We start from the raw sequence: 17049 nt of genomic DNA, 5'->3' as shown, positions 1-17049 counted from the left end.
CTTCCTATCTTTAACCGGTCAACCTAAATTACAATTACAAACTACTTCGGATTTTATAATAATGAGGACTTGAAAAATGACTAGATGGATTTGGATTAAGTTGCAAAGTGTAAATTACCTTTTTTATTCATCCGTGGTCTTAAATTTCGAAAAATCGAACAAGCTGACGCATTATCCGGCTGTTTCTTAAGGAACTCGTAATCTTTGATGGAACGTTTTGTGTCATGCACTTCTCGGGATTTCATATAGGCGATGACTAATCTGGCGAGATAAAATGGACACTTGTCCACGCAATTATATAGTCATAAGCAATACGGAATCTGTTTTTGTAAGCTGAAAAGATTGTCACGCCATGACACATTTCCCAAAATGAAAAAAAAGACCCAAAAAAAAAGTGTGATCAGTCTTCTTACGCACGTTGGAACTTCCTCTTATTTTTTTTACTAATTACTCGTCAGCACTAAAATATTGCCATTTTCAATTGGAATTTCAGGCGGGGACAGCTTGATAAGCTTCGCGTTTCCCATTTTCGTGCACAAGTCTGGCCAAAGCCTAATGTTCAATTACCACAAATTAAATTTATTAAATGGCGAGCGGGCCAGCAGACGATAAAGTTCAATTATTTATAGGAACTGCCAAAATACGAGCAGGCCAAATCATAAAGAAAAAGCAGGCACGAGCACGAAATGCGTTTGCCTCTACCAGTTTTTCACAGCAAGGGGCAAAGGCAAGGGAAATGGAAAAGCTAGCTGCAAATGAATTGGACCTGAAACGCATGTGCACAAAGAGAAAAGACTTAGAAAATCTATATTTTTACTTTAATGCTTAAAACTTTTGGGTACTGATAAATTTTTTAGTTTGTACAAATTACCAAGAAAGATGCTTTCCTCAACAAAGTATATTTAGAGTGTAATGGGGGTTTTTTAAATTTAGAAAGATGTTTTTACAAAGTATATCTTATTTGAAAACGTTTTTTAAGGAGTAGACATTTTTACTAATTTTTAGCAATAATCGTCGTTGCATTCAAGTTTTGAAAATTCAGAGCGAATACTTTCTTGAGTGTTTCTTATTTCTAAATTAGCTTAAAAATGTTACTATGCCTTTTTTTCTCTGTGTGTAGCTGGGCTATACCCGTACGGACTCTTGCGGCATGGACATGAAGCGCCGCAAACATGCAACAAAATTTATGCGAAGCTTTAATGAAAGCCAGACGGAAAGGGGGAGTTGGTTGGTATAGGGGGGACTTTGGTAACAACAGGAGATACAAGCCAACACTATACAGCACAACAACACTCCCAGAGGCAATTGGACTGACCAATCGCAGAGCTGCTGCCTCATCGCTGACTCCACCTCAAAATGGGGACCCAGCATTGTGTGGCACTTTGAAACGAGTTTCCGAGTTGCAAGTTGCCTGCAGCGGCGTCCTGCTGATTTCCAGACCTGATAGCCAACCTAGCCACCTAGCCACCGCGACAACCATGACAACCGAGAGCCCCGCTCCTGCCCAGCTGGGGGCCAGGCCCCGCGTCTGGCTTCGATTGTGGCTCTGATTCCGATTCCGAATACGATTCCGGGGTGTGGCGAGCCGCGGTTGTGGGCTGGGGCAGAAGCCACCGCCACCAGTTCGTCGCAGCAGGGTCAAAAGTGGTAGAATTTGTAATGGTGGCCAGGAAAGAACTGCAGGCCTCCAGCAGAGGCGGCTCGAAAGGGGGTTTACTTCATCAAGGGGATATCAGTACGTTTCAAATTAGTTTTGATCAAAGCTTCAGAAGTACACTCTATATTTAAAATCAATATTAAATTGTAAGTAGGGATATGTTAAATGTGAAAACAGGATAAATGCAATCATTATAGAGGACAAATTTTATATTTAAGAAAAAAACACTTTTTTAGGATAATGGAATAAACAGTTTTATAAATATAGATATCTTTTTAAATAACATTTTTTTTATTTATAAAGGGGATACATTTAATATTTAAGAAAATAAACACTTTCTTAGGATAATGGAATAAACAGTTTTATAAATATAGATGTTCTTTTAATACAATTTATTTTTGGCATTTATAAAGAATTTTTTAAATATTGATTCAACTTAAATTTAAGGAGAATTCCTGCTTTGTAAAGTTCGATTACCTTACTACATACAAAAAACTAATAACGGTGACAATAGCTCTAACGTTTTGTTTTTTTATAAGGTATAGATTTCAACTCTTTTATATTTTGTGTCACTATTAATGTTGTCAATGGCAGGAGGTTTTTTTTATAATTCTAGTAAATTAGTTTTTGAAGGGCAGTAAATCCCCTTTAACCTTGTCGAGCTCCACCCCTGACCATTCTCCTCTTGTGGCGCCCGAAAAGTGGGCTGTGGCTTATGGCCAGGTCTGTTTGGATTTCGCCTTCGACTCCAACTCCAACTTCGACTCCTGGAGGTGGCAGCATGGCCGAGCCTCTGGCTCTTTGGCCTCCTCCTGGGCTCTTATCCACGGCACTGCCATTGCAATTAATTTTGGCATTTTGACATTTACGCTTTTTGTTTTTTGTGTTTTGTTGGCTGCGGCTGTGTAGCCGTGGTTCCTGGCCACTATCTTTGGCATACGCACATACATTTTTGTTCAGGTATGCTGGCGCTCGATAAGACGACATTTTGCCTATATAATTCCGAGCGGAATTTTCTCACGTTGAAGGGTCCGCGAAAGCGGCGCCAGTTTTAAAAGAGGGAGAGCCCCTTTAATTGGAACTGGTTGGGACCACTTTTGGGCCAGCATTTGAAATATTTCCCCCATCCCTGAGCGTTCGATAAACTAATGAAAAGCCCTGCAGGATTTTCGCAGGCCCTTAATTGAAGAGGATGCCAGTCATAGATTTGCACCCAGGTTTCGATATGAGCGATGCTGTCCTTAAGTGAGAGCCATACATTGTAATTGTTATGGCCAATATCTGGGGGCTTTCCACTTCATTTTCGTGCCAGATGTGGCGCCTGCCAACAAAGTTGTTAAGTTTTCATATGGTCGTAAAGTCTATCGCTTATTTAAGCATCGCCTTGGTGAAAGATCTCAATGTAATGACGGTTTATTAGCTTATTGCTCAGTTTATGGATTGTTTAATTGAAAAATGACTTTAAAACAAGGAATTTTAATATCGCTGTTTTTTATTGCCTTCTTATCTGTTGTGAAAGGCATGTTATTTAAAATTCGGGATACAGTTTCAAAAATATTGTTTATGTGACTCAATTTAGCTTTTGAAAAATTAGATCATATTTAAAATATTTATTTACACAATTTTCCTGCATTGTTTATTTTATTTCAAATTGTTATTAAAGTCCCTGTGTTTTTAAAATTTTGATTTTGAATTTGAGTGATTAATATAGACTTTATAAACATAAGATTAAGTGTTCCATTTATAAATAATAATCATTTGGATAGACCATCCTTAAAAGACCCCTTAAAAACCTCTAGCTCCTAGCTACTTCAGCACTTCAACATTACTGCAAAACAATCGCTCAAAAGTAAATATGCTCCCAGCATAAACAGATCCAAGGAGATACCACTAATTATTCCAATTGAATACACACGAGCAATTGGGTTGTTCAGTGCATTGGGAAACGGGCCAAAAGAGGGGCCAAGAGGCCAGGGGACAGCAAGATCACAAAGTGGCCTAGCTGGCCACCTGAGACACCGGATTGTAATCTGATCTGGAGAAGGGGGAGCAGGAGGTGGGAGAGGAGGAGGAGGAGGAGGAGTGCCCCTGGTGACATTTAAAAGCTGCAAGTGCATTAGTGTGAACACAAGGATCGAGGCGCCGTCTAAATTACAGTCGGCAAGAGTCATCGCGATCAAGATCAAGTACCATTTTCAACGCTTCCTTTGGCGCCACGATTCTCCAGCTCGATCTGAAGCTGGAGAACCCTTTCCCAACGATCCAACGATCATTTTGCCCAAGTTGCATTCATTCCATTCCATTCCGTGATGCGATGCGATGCAAATGCGATGGCCAAGGAACCCAAAGTCTGCAGCTCGGGCGATAAGGAACGACACAGAAATATGCGGAGGAGATGGGACTGCAGTGCAACCCATACCTACACCTATACCTATACTATCCTGAACCCGAACTCTTTTCGGGCTTCATCTTTTCGTTCCCTGCTTTTCTCCTCGATAAGCGCCGCATCTTCAATCTTCCTCCAGGCGGCGTCTGCAGAAAGAGACGGAGGAGATAGAGGGAGAGGGCGAGAAAGAGAGACCCATCATCATCATCGTCATCTGTGATATGTTATACCTTATATATATATATATATATGGATGTGGCTGTGGATGCGGCGTATCCATTAGCTGCGTCGCCATCTCGCAACGGAGAGCAGAGATAATGTGATTTTGGGTCCGAGTTCGAGTCCGAGTCTGAACCGAAAACCGAAATGGAACGAGACGCGCGTGAGTTGTGATAAGGGCCCCGAGACAAGGGAATACCTTAACTTAACCCATATCCCCCACATCCATATCCATTCCTCTGGCCCTCGTTCTCTGCGGCTCTTCCAAAGCAATCGCATTTTGTCTTTCGTGTGAATTCTTGGAATTTCGATATTTTTTCCTAGAACTTGAAACGAAGCGGTTAAGACGATGCTGCTGCTGCTCTTCTGACGTCACTGCATCTCTGGGTGTGTCTTTTGTTATGATCTGATGGTGGTTTTTCAGGGTAATTGATGTCAACGAAAATAAAATCAAATTACTGGGTAAGGGAAAATAGTTTTAACACTGTTATGTAGAAAAAAAAATTAAATAAGTCCAAGCACAGTAAAAACATAATCGATATATGGTTGGCATGCTGAAATAATAAGAATTAAAATTATAAATATTTTAAACAAATCCCATTAACTTTTAAGTTAGTTTTCAAAATAAAAGTTTTTAGATATTATTTTTACTTAATCAGAACTCAGATATATTATACTGCTGGTGAACTGAGTTCCCTTCAGTTATCATATCAGCTTGAACTCCAGCACCAATTAATCTATTCAATATGCTTAGAAAGCTTAAATATATAGGTAACTAATAGAAACCATTTTTTAGAGTAATCTGCCTGTTTTAGATCTCCCAACCCAAGCTTTGGCCAAAACAAATGATACTCGCGTTCGTTCCCGAGATCTTAGGGTTCCCTAAGCCCCTCTTGAGGTCCCGAAACCCCCTATATACGGACTTGCAGTTGGCTGGCGGCGTTCGACTATCGGCTTTTATCTATTTTAACTGCGAGTTGTTAAAGCGCATTTTCGTGTCGTTTGTCGATTTGTAATGCCAGCCATGAAGATGACGCTGACGATGATGGTAGCTTGCGGCCCGGAGAAGTTGCGGCCGCACTTTGAAGTTGGCTAAGTGGCGCCTCGGACCCGGTTTAGGGTTTTCGTGTTCTTTTTTTTTGGGTTCGAGATCCAGTTCCAATTCCAGGCGGGTTCAAGAGGCCGCCTTGCTAGGTGGTCAACGCTGGCTAATTAAATGCACCCAGGGAGTGGGAGAGTTGACAGTTTCCACTTTATGTTGGCTTTTATACCCCCACTAGATGACCCTGCCTTGCCCTACCTTCTATTTTATCCGGAGCTGCACAGAAAGAAAATTATATTAAATAAAAAAAATACAATTACAACTAAAATATAAAAAAGGCATAGCTAAAAAAATTACCATTATCTCAAAACTTTTCAAGTTCTGGTCAAATATTTTTTTGTAGTATAATCAGTTCATCATATTATAATATCATTTCACATCATATCATGCCACATAATTTTTTTTCTCTGTTAGAAACAATCGTTATTTAACTGTTAGTGGACATGAGCAAATGCGCGTTCGCCTTGGCCAATTGCAATTAACTTAATAGAAATTCAAATGCATGCAAGGCTCGGGAGATTAGCGGATCGTATCGTTTCTCCCCCGCCCCCTGAAAGACCGAGTCCCTCATTTCTTGCGCCGTTGTACGTCTGTCATAATTCCAGCGATAATGTCAGAGCGTTGCAACTTGTACAGTATGTACATATAAGTGTGCCAGGAGATCGGCGGAAAAGGGGAGTGCAGGTGGAGAAGTGGCATCTGAAAAATGGCGCCCGCTGTCGTATCTTGTTGCCTGTCACATTGAATTATTATTTTACGGTCTCTCTGCCCCTCAAAAACCCCCCACTTCACCCTAACCCATGGAAATGGGAAATGGAACAGGTTGGTCGCTAATGTTTTAATTCGCTGATGCAGAGGATGTGCTGCTGGCCACAGGTGCGGCAGCAATTAGTGGTTCGCTTATTATGGATTGCAGCGTTATTAAAGCATAAATACAATTGCGATTCCGATATACTTTATGCGGCGGACGGGACTAATTAAAAAGCGTATGCAGTAGCAGCTATACCAGGACGGTTGTCCATGGGAAGGGCGGTGAAAATATTTCATTTTGGAAAGAAGAGCGAAAAATTCAGGCACAACATTTTATATTTTAGGGTCATCAGTCCCTGAAACAATCTCTAGTACGGACGAAAGATAATGGTAATAAGGTAGTTAATAGTTAGCAAAGAAAAGGTTAATATCTGAATTTAAAGATATCCAAAATTTCTTAGGGTGATTTCAATAAACTATCCATAAAACTTAATCTATTTCCTTCGCTTTTGCCTTAAATAGTTTTTCCTTTCTGCGACAATTATCTTAAATTTAACTTTTTAGGGTTTGAATGTCAATCGATTAAAAATTATATAACGTGTTCAGCGAGGTTTGCCATTTTACCCTAACCTTATGTTAATATATTTTTTCCAAGTTTTTTTTTTACCGAAAAATAGTGCTTCACATCACAGACCATTTCATTCCGCTCCATTCAAAGCCATTCCATTCCACTTGCCCAACTTGACGCTGCACATAATTTTTGCCAACACATTCCATAGCTGCCGGGTGCTGGGGCCGCCGTCTCATTACTCATTCGCACCCCGGTCTCTGGAGACCACAACCGCAACCGCGACTTTAAGCCAAGTCTCCTCTTGAGCCGGGGACTCTGGGACTCGGCAAACTTGGAGCGCCGGCCAGAGCGGACGCTAATAAAAGCGGTCGTAAAACAAGTTTGCCTAATTGATCGAGCGTACGCCAAAAACAAAAACGAAAACAAAAAGAAGGCTCGGACAAAGGCAAGGCGTTAATATTATACCTCCTTCGGCCTTCGAGCGGAGAACTGGACTCCATCTTCGGGCTGTGGGGCATTTTTGCCATACCATACCATACCGTACCGAACCGTATGGTATACCAGTACCGAAACCAATACCATACCATAATCCGAATACCCTTCAACAGATCAAAGGCAGCGGCTGCAGGCGGTGGCGTTACTGTGCGTCGGACAGGCTTTTAAGCGATGACACCAAATCGCTATTTAGACACTGCTCCAGGGGTCTCCGATCCCGATACCGATCCCAATTCCGTTCCTGAACCCCATGCCGCTGCTCTTGCCATCCAGCTTGTTAAGATTTTATGGTCTCGCGCTGTCTGTGGTCTGTGGGGGTCATTAAAATTAATTTGGATCAATTTGGTTGGCTGCCAAATTGTTGACAATGAAATATAACGAGCTCCGGAGAGGTCTCTTCCATCCTGGTAGAGCCATCAAAGTCCCGAGTGCCTTGCGTTTACAACTTATTTATTTTGTAGAATTAAAAAAAGAGGCTTAAACATACAAAATCGTAGGCTTCATTATGGGCTTGTGCTGTTCTCGCTATATGTATACTATACTTGGCTATACTCGATACGAAAGTGATCCTAAGTGATCCTAAGTGGTTGGCACAAATCAACATTTCAAACTATATTTGCTGTAAGCACTTGACTAAAAAGGAGGAAGACTTTCAAGTTTTGGAAAGGTCACTGCAAGTCTTCCCCTAACTGGGACATTGGTCTTGGCTCTATAAATGTACTATCCTAGGGCTTAAATAAATATTTTGGCAAATTTGACATTTTGGTTTATAAGATTAAAGTTAAATTAAATATAGTGCGAAGTTAGCTGAAGTTAGTTATTAGTTAGTTATTCGATGATCGCTCTGGCAGTCCAGTGCGTGTGATTACGCTGGGGGTGAGTTCGCTATTGGAACTGCGACCGCTTTCGATGGTGGGAACTCTGTGGGATATAATAGATCATTGTTATAGCGGTCAATGGGAGATCAGGATGAGTATCTTCAACTTACGGCTGAACTATCTGGCGGTTTATCGTCACCGTACTGGGCAGATGCGGCGACTGACTTTGGGGCGTCGACTGCTGGCTGTAGGGGGAGTGGCTCTCACCGGTCACATGGTGGCGAGCGGACATGTTGAGCGTTCCGTCGGTGGTGGGCGGTGGTGCCGTCGAATTCAGCGAAATGGCCACCACCCGCTGACCACCACCCGCCGGACCCGTCGTCGACATGTCGTGCAGCTCCGGACTGGCGTTCTGCTGGCCACTCAGCATGCTCACCGGCACCTGGGATGGATACAGCGGACTGTTCGCCATCAGGTTGACTCCTTGGGACATGCCTGGGGTGGGAAACAGGAACAGGCCAAGAGTTGGGATTAGTTTCAATTTTGTATAACTATTTTGTGGCCCCAAGGCCAATAGATCACACTACTTTTTTGTTTAATCACCAACTGGATTCTCTAATATTCTACAATCAAGTTTATCTTTTAAATCTAATTTTTAACCCACTTTCATGTTCTATATTTTCGTATTCCCAATAGCTTTTAGTACTGGAACCCATAACTGCACTTTAAGATTCCATAACTTGTGTATATATTTGTTTATGAGTTTGTGTATAAATTCTCTGATAATCTAAATTAAATGTTTATTTCTGCGAGGGTCAAAATTTTATCCCATTTACATATATATAATATTTCCTTATTTCCAATGTTTTCAGAATGGGAACCCAAAACTGGTCTTCTAGACTCCATAACTTGAGTTATAGTATCCCGATTCGGACGTAAAATATCACTCAGAGTTTGTGGTGAAATTCCCTTATATTCTACATTCAAACATTCGATTTAAACGGGGGTCAAATCTTTAGCCCATTGTCATGTTCGATTTTTTCGTATTTCAAATGGATTTCAGTATTGGAACTCAAAACTGCACTTCAAGATTCCATAACTTGGTTATTTGGATCCCGATTTAGACGTGGGATACCTCTTTGAGATGGTGGTTAAATTTTCTAATAATCTAAATTAAAATGTTTCTTTTTAGCGAGGGTCAAAATTTTAACCCTTTGTCATGTTCGATTTTTCCGTATTTTCAAAAGGCTTTCAGTATCGGAACCCAAAGGTGCACTTCTAGTTTCCATAACTTTAGTTATATGATTCCGATTTGGACGTGGGATACCCCCTCGAGCTTGTGGTTAAATTTTCTAATAATCTAAATTAAAATATTTCTTATAAGCGAGGGTTAAAATTTTACCCCATTTTCAAGTTAAATTTTTCCGTATTCCCAATGGGTTTCAGTATCGGAACACAAAACATCACTTCTAGATTGCATATCTTGGGAACTCGGATCCCGATTTAGACGTAGGATACCTCTATTACTTTGTGGTGGAATTCTCAAATATTCTAACTAACAAAGATTTTTTTTAATCAAGGTTCAATGTTTGTGGTTTTGTGTATCTCATCCAAATAAAAGAATGTTCCAAGGTCTAGTGATCACCCTGGTTGAGTTCCGCTGGGACTACTTACTTGGCAGCGGTGCCCGGTGCATGGGGGCTCCTCCGTTGTTCTTTGGCTTCCGCTTGCGCTTCTGGATGCCCTCCTTCTTCATCGACAGTGGGCGGTTCATGTTGTGCAGCTTGTAGTACAGGCCGCAGGCGTTGCACACGGGATTTCCCTCGTTGTTGCGCCTCCACAAGGTCGTCGAGTTGGTCTGGCAGTTGGCGCAGGTGACCCCATTCCGTCGGTTGTTGGGGGCGGCGGCGGCCTTGGGCTTCGCCTGCCGCTGGGGCATCCTTGGCGGCATCCTCATAAAGGGCGGGCAGTTGGGACAGAAGTACTCGGTGCCCTTTCGCATGAACGGCGAGTGGCAGTTCTCGCACTTCAGTTCGTGGTTCGGGGACGAGGTGGACGAGGCGCTCACCAGACTTCCATCGTACTGCCCGATGCTGCCGGAGGGCGTCCAGTGGGTGGCGGTCATGTTGCCCGTTGCGTACTCATCAATCACCTGCGGATGGAAGTTGCCCTGAAATGGAGCACGGAAGAGTTCGGTTAATAAAGGATTAAGGAAATTATTTTAAGGGCAAACAAATATTATAACAATTTATTAAACAAATTCTACATTTAAAAGTCTTTATATTATAAATGTATCCATCTATCTATTATTATCCCTATCTAGTTGTATCTCTATATTTGGTTAGCACTCACAAAGTTTACATTCTGGTACTCCGGCGGAGCAGGCGATGTCCACAGAGCCTCGATGGCATTGCCGCCGTCGTTGAAGGCTATCGTCTGGAAGGTGGCCGGTCCGGCCTGGCGCAGCTGATTCAGGCCGGACTCGGACTTGGCCAGGAACTGCCCGGTGCCCGGAACACTGTAGATGGTGTTGCCCTGCTGCAGGGTGGCCGCATAGCTGTTGCTGGTGAAGCCGGCGCTGGCCGGGAAGGGGGAGTAGGCGTTGCCCAGGTCGGCATAGGTCTTGGACTCATTGGCATGCACACTGCCGTCCACCACGGGGGCATCGTAGTAAAGATTCGAGCCGGAGGTCTCCGGTCCGGCGGTGGTGAAGCGGCCATCCTCCGTGACGAAGCGCACGGTGCCACCATGCGAACTGGTGGCTATGTGGACCGCTTGGGCCGCCGCCGCTGCAGCTGCCGCCTGATGTTGGTGGTGTTGTTGCTGCTGCTGCTGCTGCTGCTGGTGTTGCTGCTGCTGCTGCTGTTGCTGGTGATGATGCTGCAGTGCCTCCGCCTCGCTGCTGATCACTATGGTCTCCCCGTAGCTTCCGCCGTTGGGCGTGGGACATTGCGATTGCTGCTGCTGTTGCTGGTGTTGCTGCAGTTGCTGCTGCTGCTGTTGCTGTTGCGACTCGGAAGAAGGTTCTCCCTTCTCGATGGTTTCTATTTTAATGGCCGCCACATCGTCGCCAGAGCAGATGATCGGACCCGAGGAATAGGCGAATATGGTGCCAGGTGGTGCTCCAGCGGCGGCACCCACCTGCTCCGGAACCTCTGCATTCCTTGGCGCCATCTGCACGTAGTGGGTGGCTGGAGCTCCGGGCGAATGGTGGGCACTCCGTTGGTACTCGATGTGGCTATCCGGAGCGGATCCCGAGCTAGCGTTGCTGGCGTTTGTGCTGGGCTCTCCTTCGCGAGCTTCGTTAAGTTCGCTGAAATTTTGATTGCATTTATTATTATAAGGAAATGAGAAAAAATAACAAATAAATATTTAATATAACTACTTAACAGTACCCTCTAGCTCTTTATTTATTTTTATTTTCTGTAAGGTTTCCTGTGAAGCTTTTTTTCTTGTATTACCATATTGGTATTAAAGATGAATTTTTAATTTGATATCATACAAACTTTTAAGCTTTAGTTTACTGAAATTTTTTAAAGTAGTATTGCAAAATGTATAGCAGCACTACCATCACATAAACCTCGATCTACCACCAAAAATGCTAGAGGTATGGAGATTTCTAATGGTAATTTCTAGTCTATACTGTTAGTAAAGTTACTTCGATTTATAAAAGGTTAGAGTAAGGGAATTTCGAGCTGTGAAAATTTGACTGCACACATATATTAAGGACAATTTTATAGAAAATTGTAGAAAATCGTTTATTTTACGTGTTATAGAACACAGTAATTCTATAGCGCAATTACTTTAAAGCTGTGGTCGACAGACCGTTTACTGCACAACGGTCGCAAAGAAAAATCGTACCACATGGGATAGGCTTTTGACCTCTGCTAGCGACCACTGCTTTTAAAACCCAATTTTTTTGTTCACCAATAATTCTTTGTATAATTATTATTTTTATACTCACAGTGTGCCCGCTGTGGTGAGGATGCGTCGCTGGATGCGTGGCACCACCACGTACTGCTCCTCCGGCTCGCTGACCCCCGCCTGGCTGGTCTGCACCACCACGCCCACCGATGTTGCAGGTTGCTGCTGTTGCTGCTGCTGCTGCTCCTGTTGCTCCTCCAGATTGCCAGCTGCCTGCTGGGCCAGTTGCTCGGCACCGTTGCTGGACTCGAGCTTGATCTTGTCCAGCAATTGGAGCTGCTGCTTGGTCAGAGTCTGCTGTTGCTGCTGCTGCTGCTGCTGCTGTTGCAATTGTTGCTGTTGCTGCTGCTGCTGCTGCGTTGTCTGCTGTTCCATCTGCAATGAGCAAGCGACAAGTGTTGAATGGCTATGATTTCGCTCGGCTTGCCTCAAAAGTGTGGCTCCAGTTCCGGCCGAGGAGTGCGAACTGGTCGTCTGGCCGCCTGGCCGCCTCGATTTCCGCCACAAAAGTCAACAAAAGACGCAAGTCCGGGCCAAGACGACTGAGTCGGTCTTCAAAGGGGCCGCCCGCTCTCGACTCACAGCTCAATTTGTCGCCTACAATATACGACCATAAAGTACCAGAAACCGAAACAGAGACGGGCTTGAAAACCGCTCAGTGTCAACATTGTCGAACATATTTTTCACTTTTATTCCATTTCATTTCCACCAGAAGAAGTATTTGCTCACAGAACCCTAAACTCAGTGCGGTTTCTTGGTTTCGTTTTCGTTTTTTCTGTGTATTTGGGTTTTTTTTGGTTTTTTGTTTTTTGCTTTTGGCGGAAATTAAAGCTGGTCATAAAATCGCTTTGCTTTCCCCGCCTGTACGTTAGTTGCTATGGGTTTATGACCTCATTTCGTTGGGGGTGGCACTTCCATTTCCACTTCCACCTGGGACCCCATCCCCATACCCATAACCATCCTCGAATTTTGTGTCAACACATTTGATCGTCACTGTCACCTGATTCACTATGGAGCCCACTCGGAATTTGCCGCCAGTCCGCTCTTGACAAGTGTCATATAGCTTTGGGGCTTTACTATAGCTATAAATATAAAATATAAAGTGTGTACGCCTATGTGTAACCATTCAATACACACACATCGGGGGAAATCCATAACAAAATCAATATTCAAGAATAGCAATACAGCAAGTCGGATTTACCAGGGTACTACATTAAAACATTGTTTCAAATAACGCTGTGAAAACATTTTAATAAGTAAAATTGATATTTTTAAACAAAGTATCTTAGTTTTACTATGTAAAATATATCCCCTAGAATATTTTAAGAATACAAATTTTTCACAGCTTTGCTACTTGGCGACCTGGATTTTGTGATGAGAAGGTATTTCGAAAAAGTTGTTTACGTATTAGCACACATTTATACCCTTATTATAACATATTTTTTAGAAATTCATTTCATGGAAGAGCTCCTTAAACAAAATCCAAAATATATATTTATTTACCCTCCGTTAAATAATAATTGATTCATTTTACGCGGAACTTTCGGTTGACTTGCCAGAAATGATTGATACACTTTATGTGTGGATACAAGCTAATGCCAAAAGTGATTCATTGGGATGAGTTGACAAGTCATAAAAATGAAAAATTACCCGCTTACCAAGTGCAAAGTTTAACTATTTACGTGGAAGAAACGGAAGAGGAAGGATGAGTTCCATGGAAAACTAAATGTTTTGACTTCAAACATTAGTACACCAAGTTTTCGACGTCTTGGCCAAAGTTCAAAGAGTTCCCTGGATGGGAAGTGAGCCATTGAGCCAGATAATGTGGCACAAACGTCACTTTGACAATCGGCTAGCCAAATGCAGATAAACCCGACTTTGAGTGTGTATATAGTAGTACGATAGGTGTGTATGCCCATGCCCCCATGCACGTGCCATGTACCGCAAAAAGTTAAGATACTACGGCCGAACGATACGGACAATATCTTATCCGGGGGCGCTATCAATGTACATAATCAGCTGCTGCTGCTGCTGGGCCTTCTGGCTGAGTCTGAGAGGTCATGGTTGGTATCCCCCGTCGGAGTTCCCGTCCCCATTCCCCAGCTACGTCATCAATAGGGACAGATAAATCCAAGAATTACAATAAGTTGGGCAAGTCGGCTGTGTTTGTCACCGCGAGAGAGAGTGTGGCATGTGCTATTTGCTCGGCTTAGTCAAGACCCATTGCGAGGGTGTGGGGCCCGTTGAACTTATGAATGAAATCTGCCCAGTCACACCCACAACTGTACGGCCGACTTTATCTATATAAACAACAGATATTGGCTATATATAATCGCACCTCATTTCGCTTTCGTTGAGCTTGAGTTTGTGGTTGAGCAAATTTCGAAGGCAGCTCTGACCCAACAATCAGAGACTTTCCGACTTACTCTACATTTCTATAATATATTAAATCGGCAAAGCTAATATTTTAGATTATACCATTTTCCAGTTGCGATTCCGCGTTTCAACACAAATATCAGTGGAGTGTTTTTCCAAATATATATTTTAAAGGACTTTTAGAGTTCAACATATCATTTCTTATTCGGATTTACAAATAGAATATATCACAATATTTTCCGAAATGAATTAATGATATTTCGCATATCTTATACTTTTAATAATACAAAACAAGTAAAGAAAGAAAGTCTTACGTTGTAGTAACGAAACCTAGTAGGAAAACACTCAAAGATAATATAATATTGCATAATATTGCAAGCGGGGTGCGTTAGAAAACAAAGAGAGCTTTATAAAATAAATTATCAAGATAATAGAATAAAAATTTATTAAAACTTAAATTTTAAAAGAGTTAATAAAAATGATTCCTAACAAAAACGTAGTACGTCAGTACAACATAACATACCATCTTTACTCTTTCTATCTGCCCATCATTAGAAGATTCCCCGATTAATTAAAGTCCATTGCAGTTGGCTAATGAAAATGAGATAGCAGTTCGGCATTTAGAGCCAGCTGCATTTACAGCTCTATTAAAGGGCCATCAATCGCAACCTTCTGACTCGGCCTATCAGCCCTTTTAGCTATCAACTGTCAACTGGCGACGCGTGTCTAATAAAAGTATCTGCAACTGGAACTGCAACTATCGATGCCGCCATTGAGGGACTGTTAAGGTACTGGCCTTCGATTGGTGGACTCACTATCCCTGGCCACTTCCGGCTGGAAAAAGTAACCCCCAGATGGGCCAGGGGTTGGCAATCGCCGGTCCATTCATAAACCCACCCCAAAAAAAACCCGAAGGATAGGCTCGAGACAGGGATAAAGAACCAGGACCAAAGCGAGGTGATAAGATTGACATAAATTTCACATTATCCTTGCTGAACCATCGACAACAAAATTGTCCTTTTTTTCATGAATGAAGTGGAAGTAGAGGTAAAAGAAGTCGGCTAGCGTGTTTCAAATTGTATTTTTGTCAAAGGTATTTTGACGCCACCTCCGATCGCAGCTGAAATTTGGGCCTCATAAAGATTAGCCATCTTTCCACATTTAACTTGCTTTTTTGTTGCCTCGTTCTCGTTTTCGTTCACATTTTCGTTTTCTTAATGGGTTCGGTTTTTCTTTTAAGAGCGGGGACTCAAAAATAAGTGTCGCAGTTTTGCCGCTGCATCCCAGATGACTCATTCATTATAAATCAATTTGTCTTATCTCATTTACTGGCGCTAGAACTGAAAAAAAAATCTAGACCGCTGCCGTTTACTGGAAAGTTGGTACTTGAAAGGATCTGAAATTTATATGGCCGCTTTAAACTGTTTTTGTGCTATAAACTCCTTTGAAAGCTCCCTTATACTCCATTAATTAATTAATTAATATTTATTGGTGTTTTGCGGCTGATCTATAAACTTGAATGGTCTGCTTTTTATGGCCCTATATGGCATGTCTATTTAGCTTAATGAACTTGTGTGAGAAAATGTAAAAAACTTTTATGATCTTGTCTTTTCAACAAAGTTGAAATGATAGATAGGCTTATAGAGATCTCGTAAATTGAGCCTCAAAAAGGTATTTAAATGTGTGTTAAAAGAGTTCACGTTAATTTTATAAATGAGCCAGTTTATATTCTCATCGGGGATATTGAATTTGCACATTAGCTGGGTGGTTTTAAAATATAACTTTGTAAAGATCGGTTAAGAAAATATAAACCAAAATGGTAAATAATACAAAAAAGATTTATTCACATATATATTTATACTTATGGACTTTTTACCCACCTTCAGCTGCATTTTTACACTCGTAGAGATAGTTTTGCAGACCATCAAATTGATTTACCCTCGTCGCTTCTTGTGGTTTGTTCCAGCGTTTTATCTAAGTTTGGTTTTTATCACTTGTGTATTCGTTTCGGTGTTTTTTAGAAAGTTATCACATGGGGGCACTTCTTCCTCTGGCAATCTTTGGCGCGCAAAATGTGGAATATAGTAAGAGGAACTTTTTAGGGGCGATCTGGTGCCGTCATCCGTGGTAGCAATTGTGGTTGTGGCCCGCGCGCGGAACCTTTAGCGGTAAGCAGTGATACGAAGTGCTATTTTTTCGAGACCAACTCGACTCTGTCAGGGGTTCTGGTCTCTGGGGTCTGGTCTCTGGGCTCTCAACACCGAACACTGAAACCCGCGAACCGCGAACGCCTCACTTGCGATGATGATGACAACAACGACGACGACGCATTGCGCGTTTGCCGCCCAATTAGCTACCCACACCGATGCACACGGAGCACCTCTGCGGTTGGGCGGACCCACACCTGTGTGGGTGCGCGGTCCTGTCGGTGTGCGGCAGCGTTATGATTTATTCTGTACCGCCCGACCTGGTATTGGTTATCTTATCGCCATATACGCGATAAGGAACCACCCGAGTGTGGGTACCACCGATGCGATAAGTATCCGTGAGATACTCGTACAAATTGCGCCTGCGTGCTCTGCTCCGAAGTATCCATATTCCCAAGTTACGAAGAGTTCAGTTCAGCCAGCCCAGCACATTTGATTCCGATTCCATTTCTACCCCGGCTCTTTTCCTCGCCGCCACCCCCCTCAGCTATTTGTCAATTGTGCAATTTAGTCTAGCGCATTTTCTAATTGCACTCATAAAACA

The 17049-nt window shown here is 42.5% G+C and overlaps 1 protein-coding gene across 1 annotated transcript; it reads right to left on the bottom strand.

The window, feature by feature from the left end:
- Positions 1 to 7623: 7623 nt before the first annotated feature.
- LOC119553618 (box A-binding factor) lies at positions 7624 to 16613 on the bottom strand. The gene is made up of 6 exons (XM_037864089.1): positions 16179 to 16613; positions 11963 to 12297; positions 10351 to 11311; positions 9673 to 10168; positions 8169 to 8493; positions 7624 to 8101 (listed from the first exon to the last, which is right to left on the bottom strand). The coding sequence occupies exons 1-6, from the start codon at positions 16221 to 16223 to the stop codon at positions 8005 to 8007; spliced, it is 2259 nt and encodes a 752-aa protein (XP_037720017.1). The 5' UTR covers positions 16224 to 16613; the 3' UTR covers positions 7624 to 8004.
- Between the last annotated feature and the right edge of the window lie 436 nt (positions 16614 to 17049).

The sequence above is a fragment of the Drosophila subpulchrella genome, chromosome 3R (assembly GCF_014743375.2).
Source record: "Drosophila subpulchrella strain 33 F10 #4 breed RU33 chromosome 3R, RU_Dsub_v1.1 Primary Assembly, whole genome shotgun sequence".
In the NCBI taxonomy this organism is placed as follows: domain Eukaryota; kingdom Metazoa; phylum Arthropoda; class Insecta; order Diptera; family Drosophilidae; genus Drosophila; species Drosophila subpulchrella.
The sequence above is the reverse complement of the archived record's forward strand: the minus strand, read 5'-3'. Positions and strand labels throughout refer to the sequence as shown.

Bases quoted from the DNA above. Each gene is read 5' to 3' on its own strand.
- LOC119553618 (XM_037864089.1), bottom strand. From the start codon at position 16,223: ATGGTCTGCAAAACTATCTCTACGAGTGTAAAAATGCAGCTGAAG. The intron at 11,312-11,962 runs GTGAGTATAAAA...TCAAAATTTCAG, and splicing joins CTCACCACAGCGGGCACACT to CGAACTTAACGAAGCTCGCG. The intron at 10,169-10,350 runs GTGAGTGCTAAC...GCTCCATTTCAG, and splicing joins AGTACCAGAATGTAAACTTT to GGCAACTTCCATCCGCAGGT.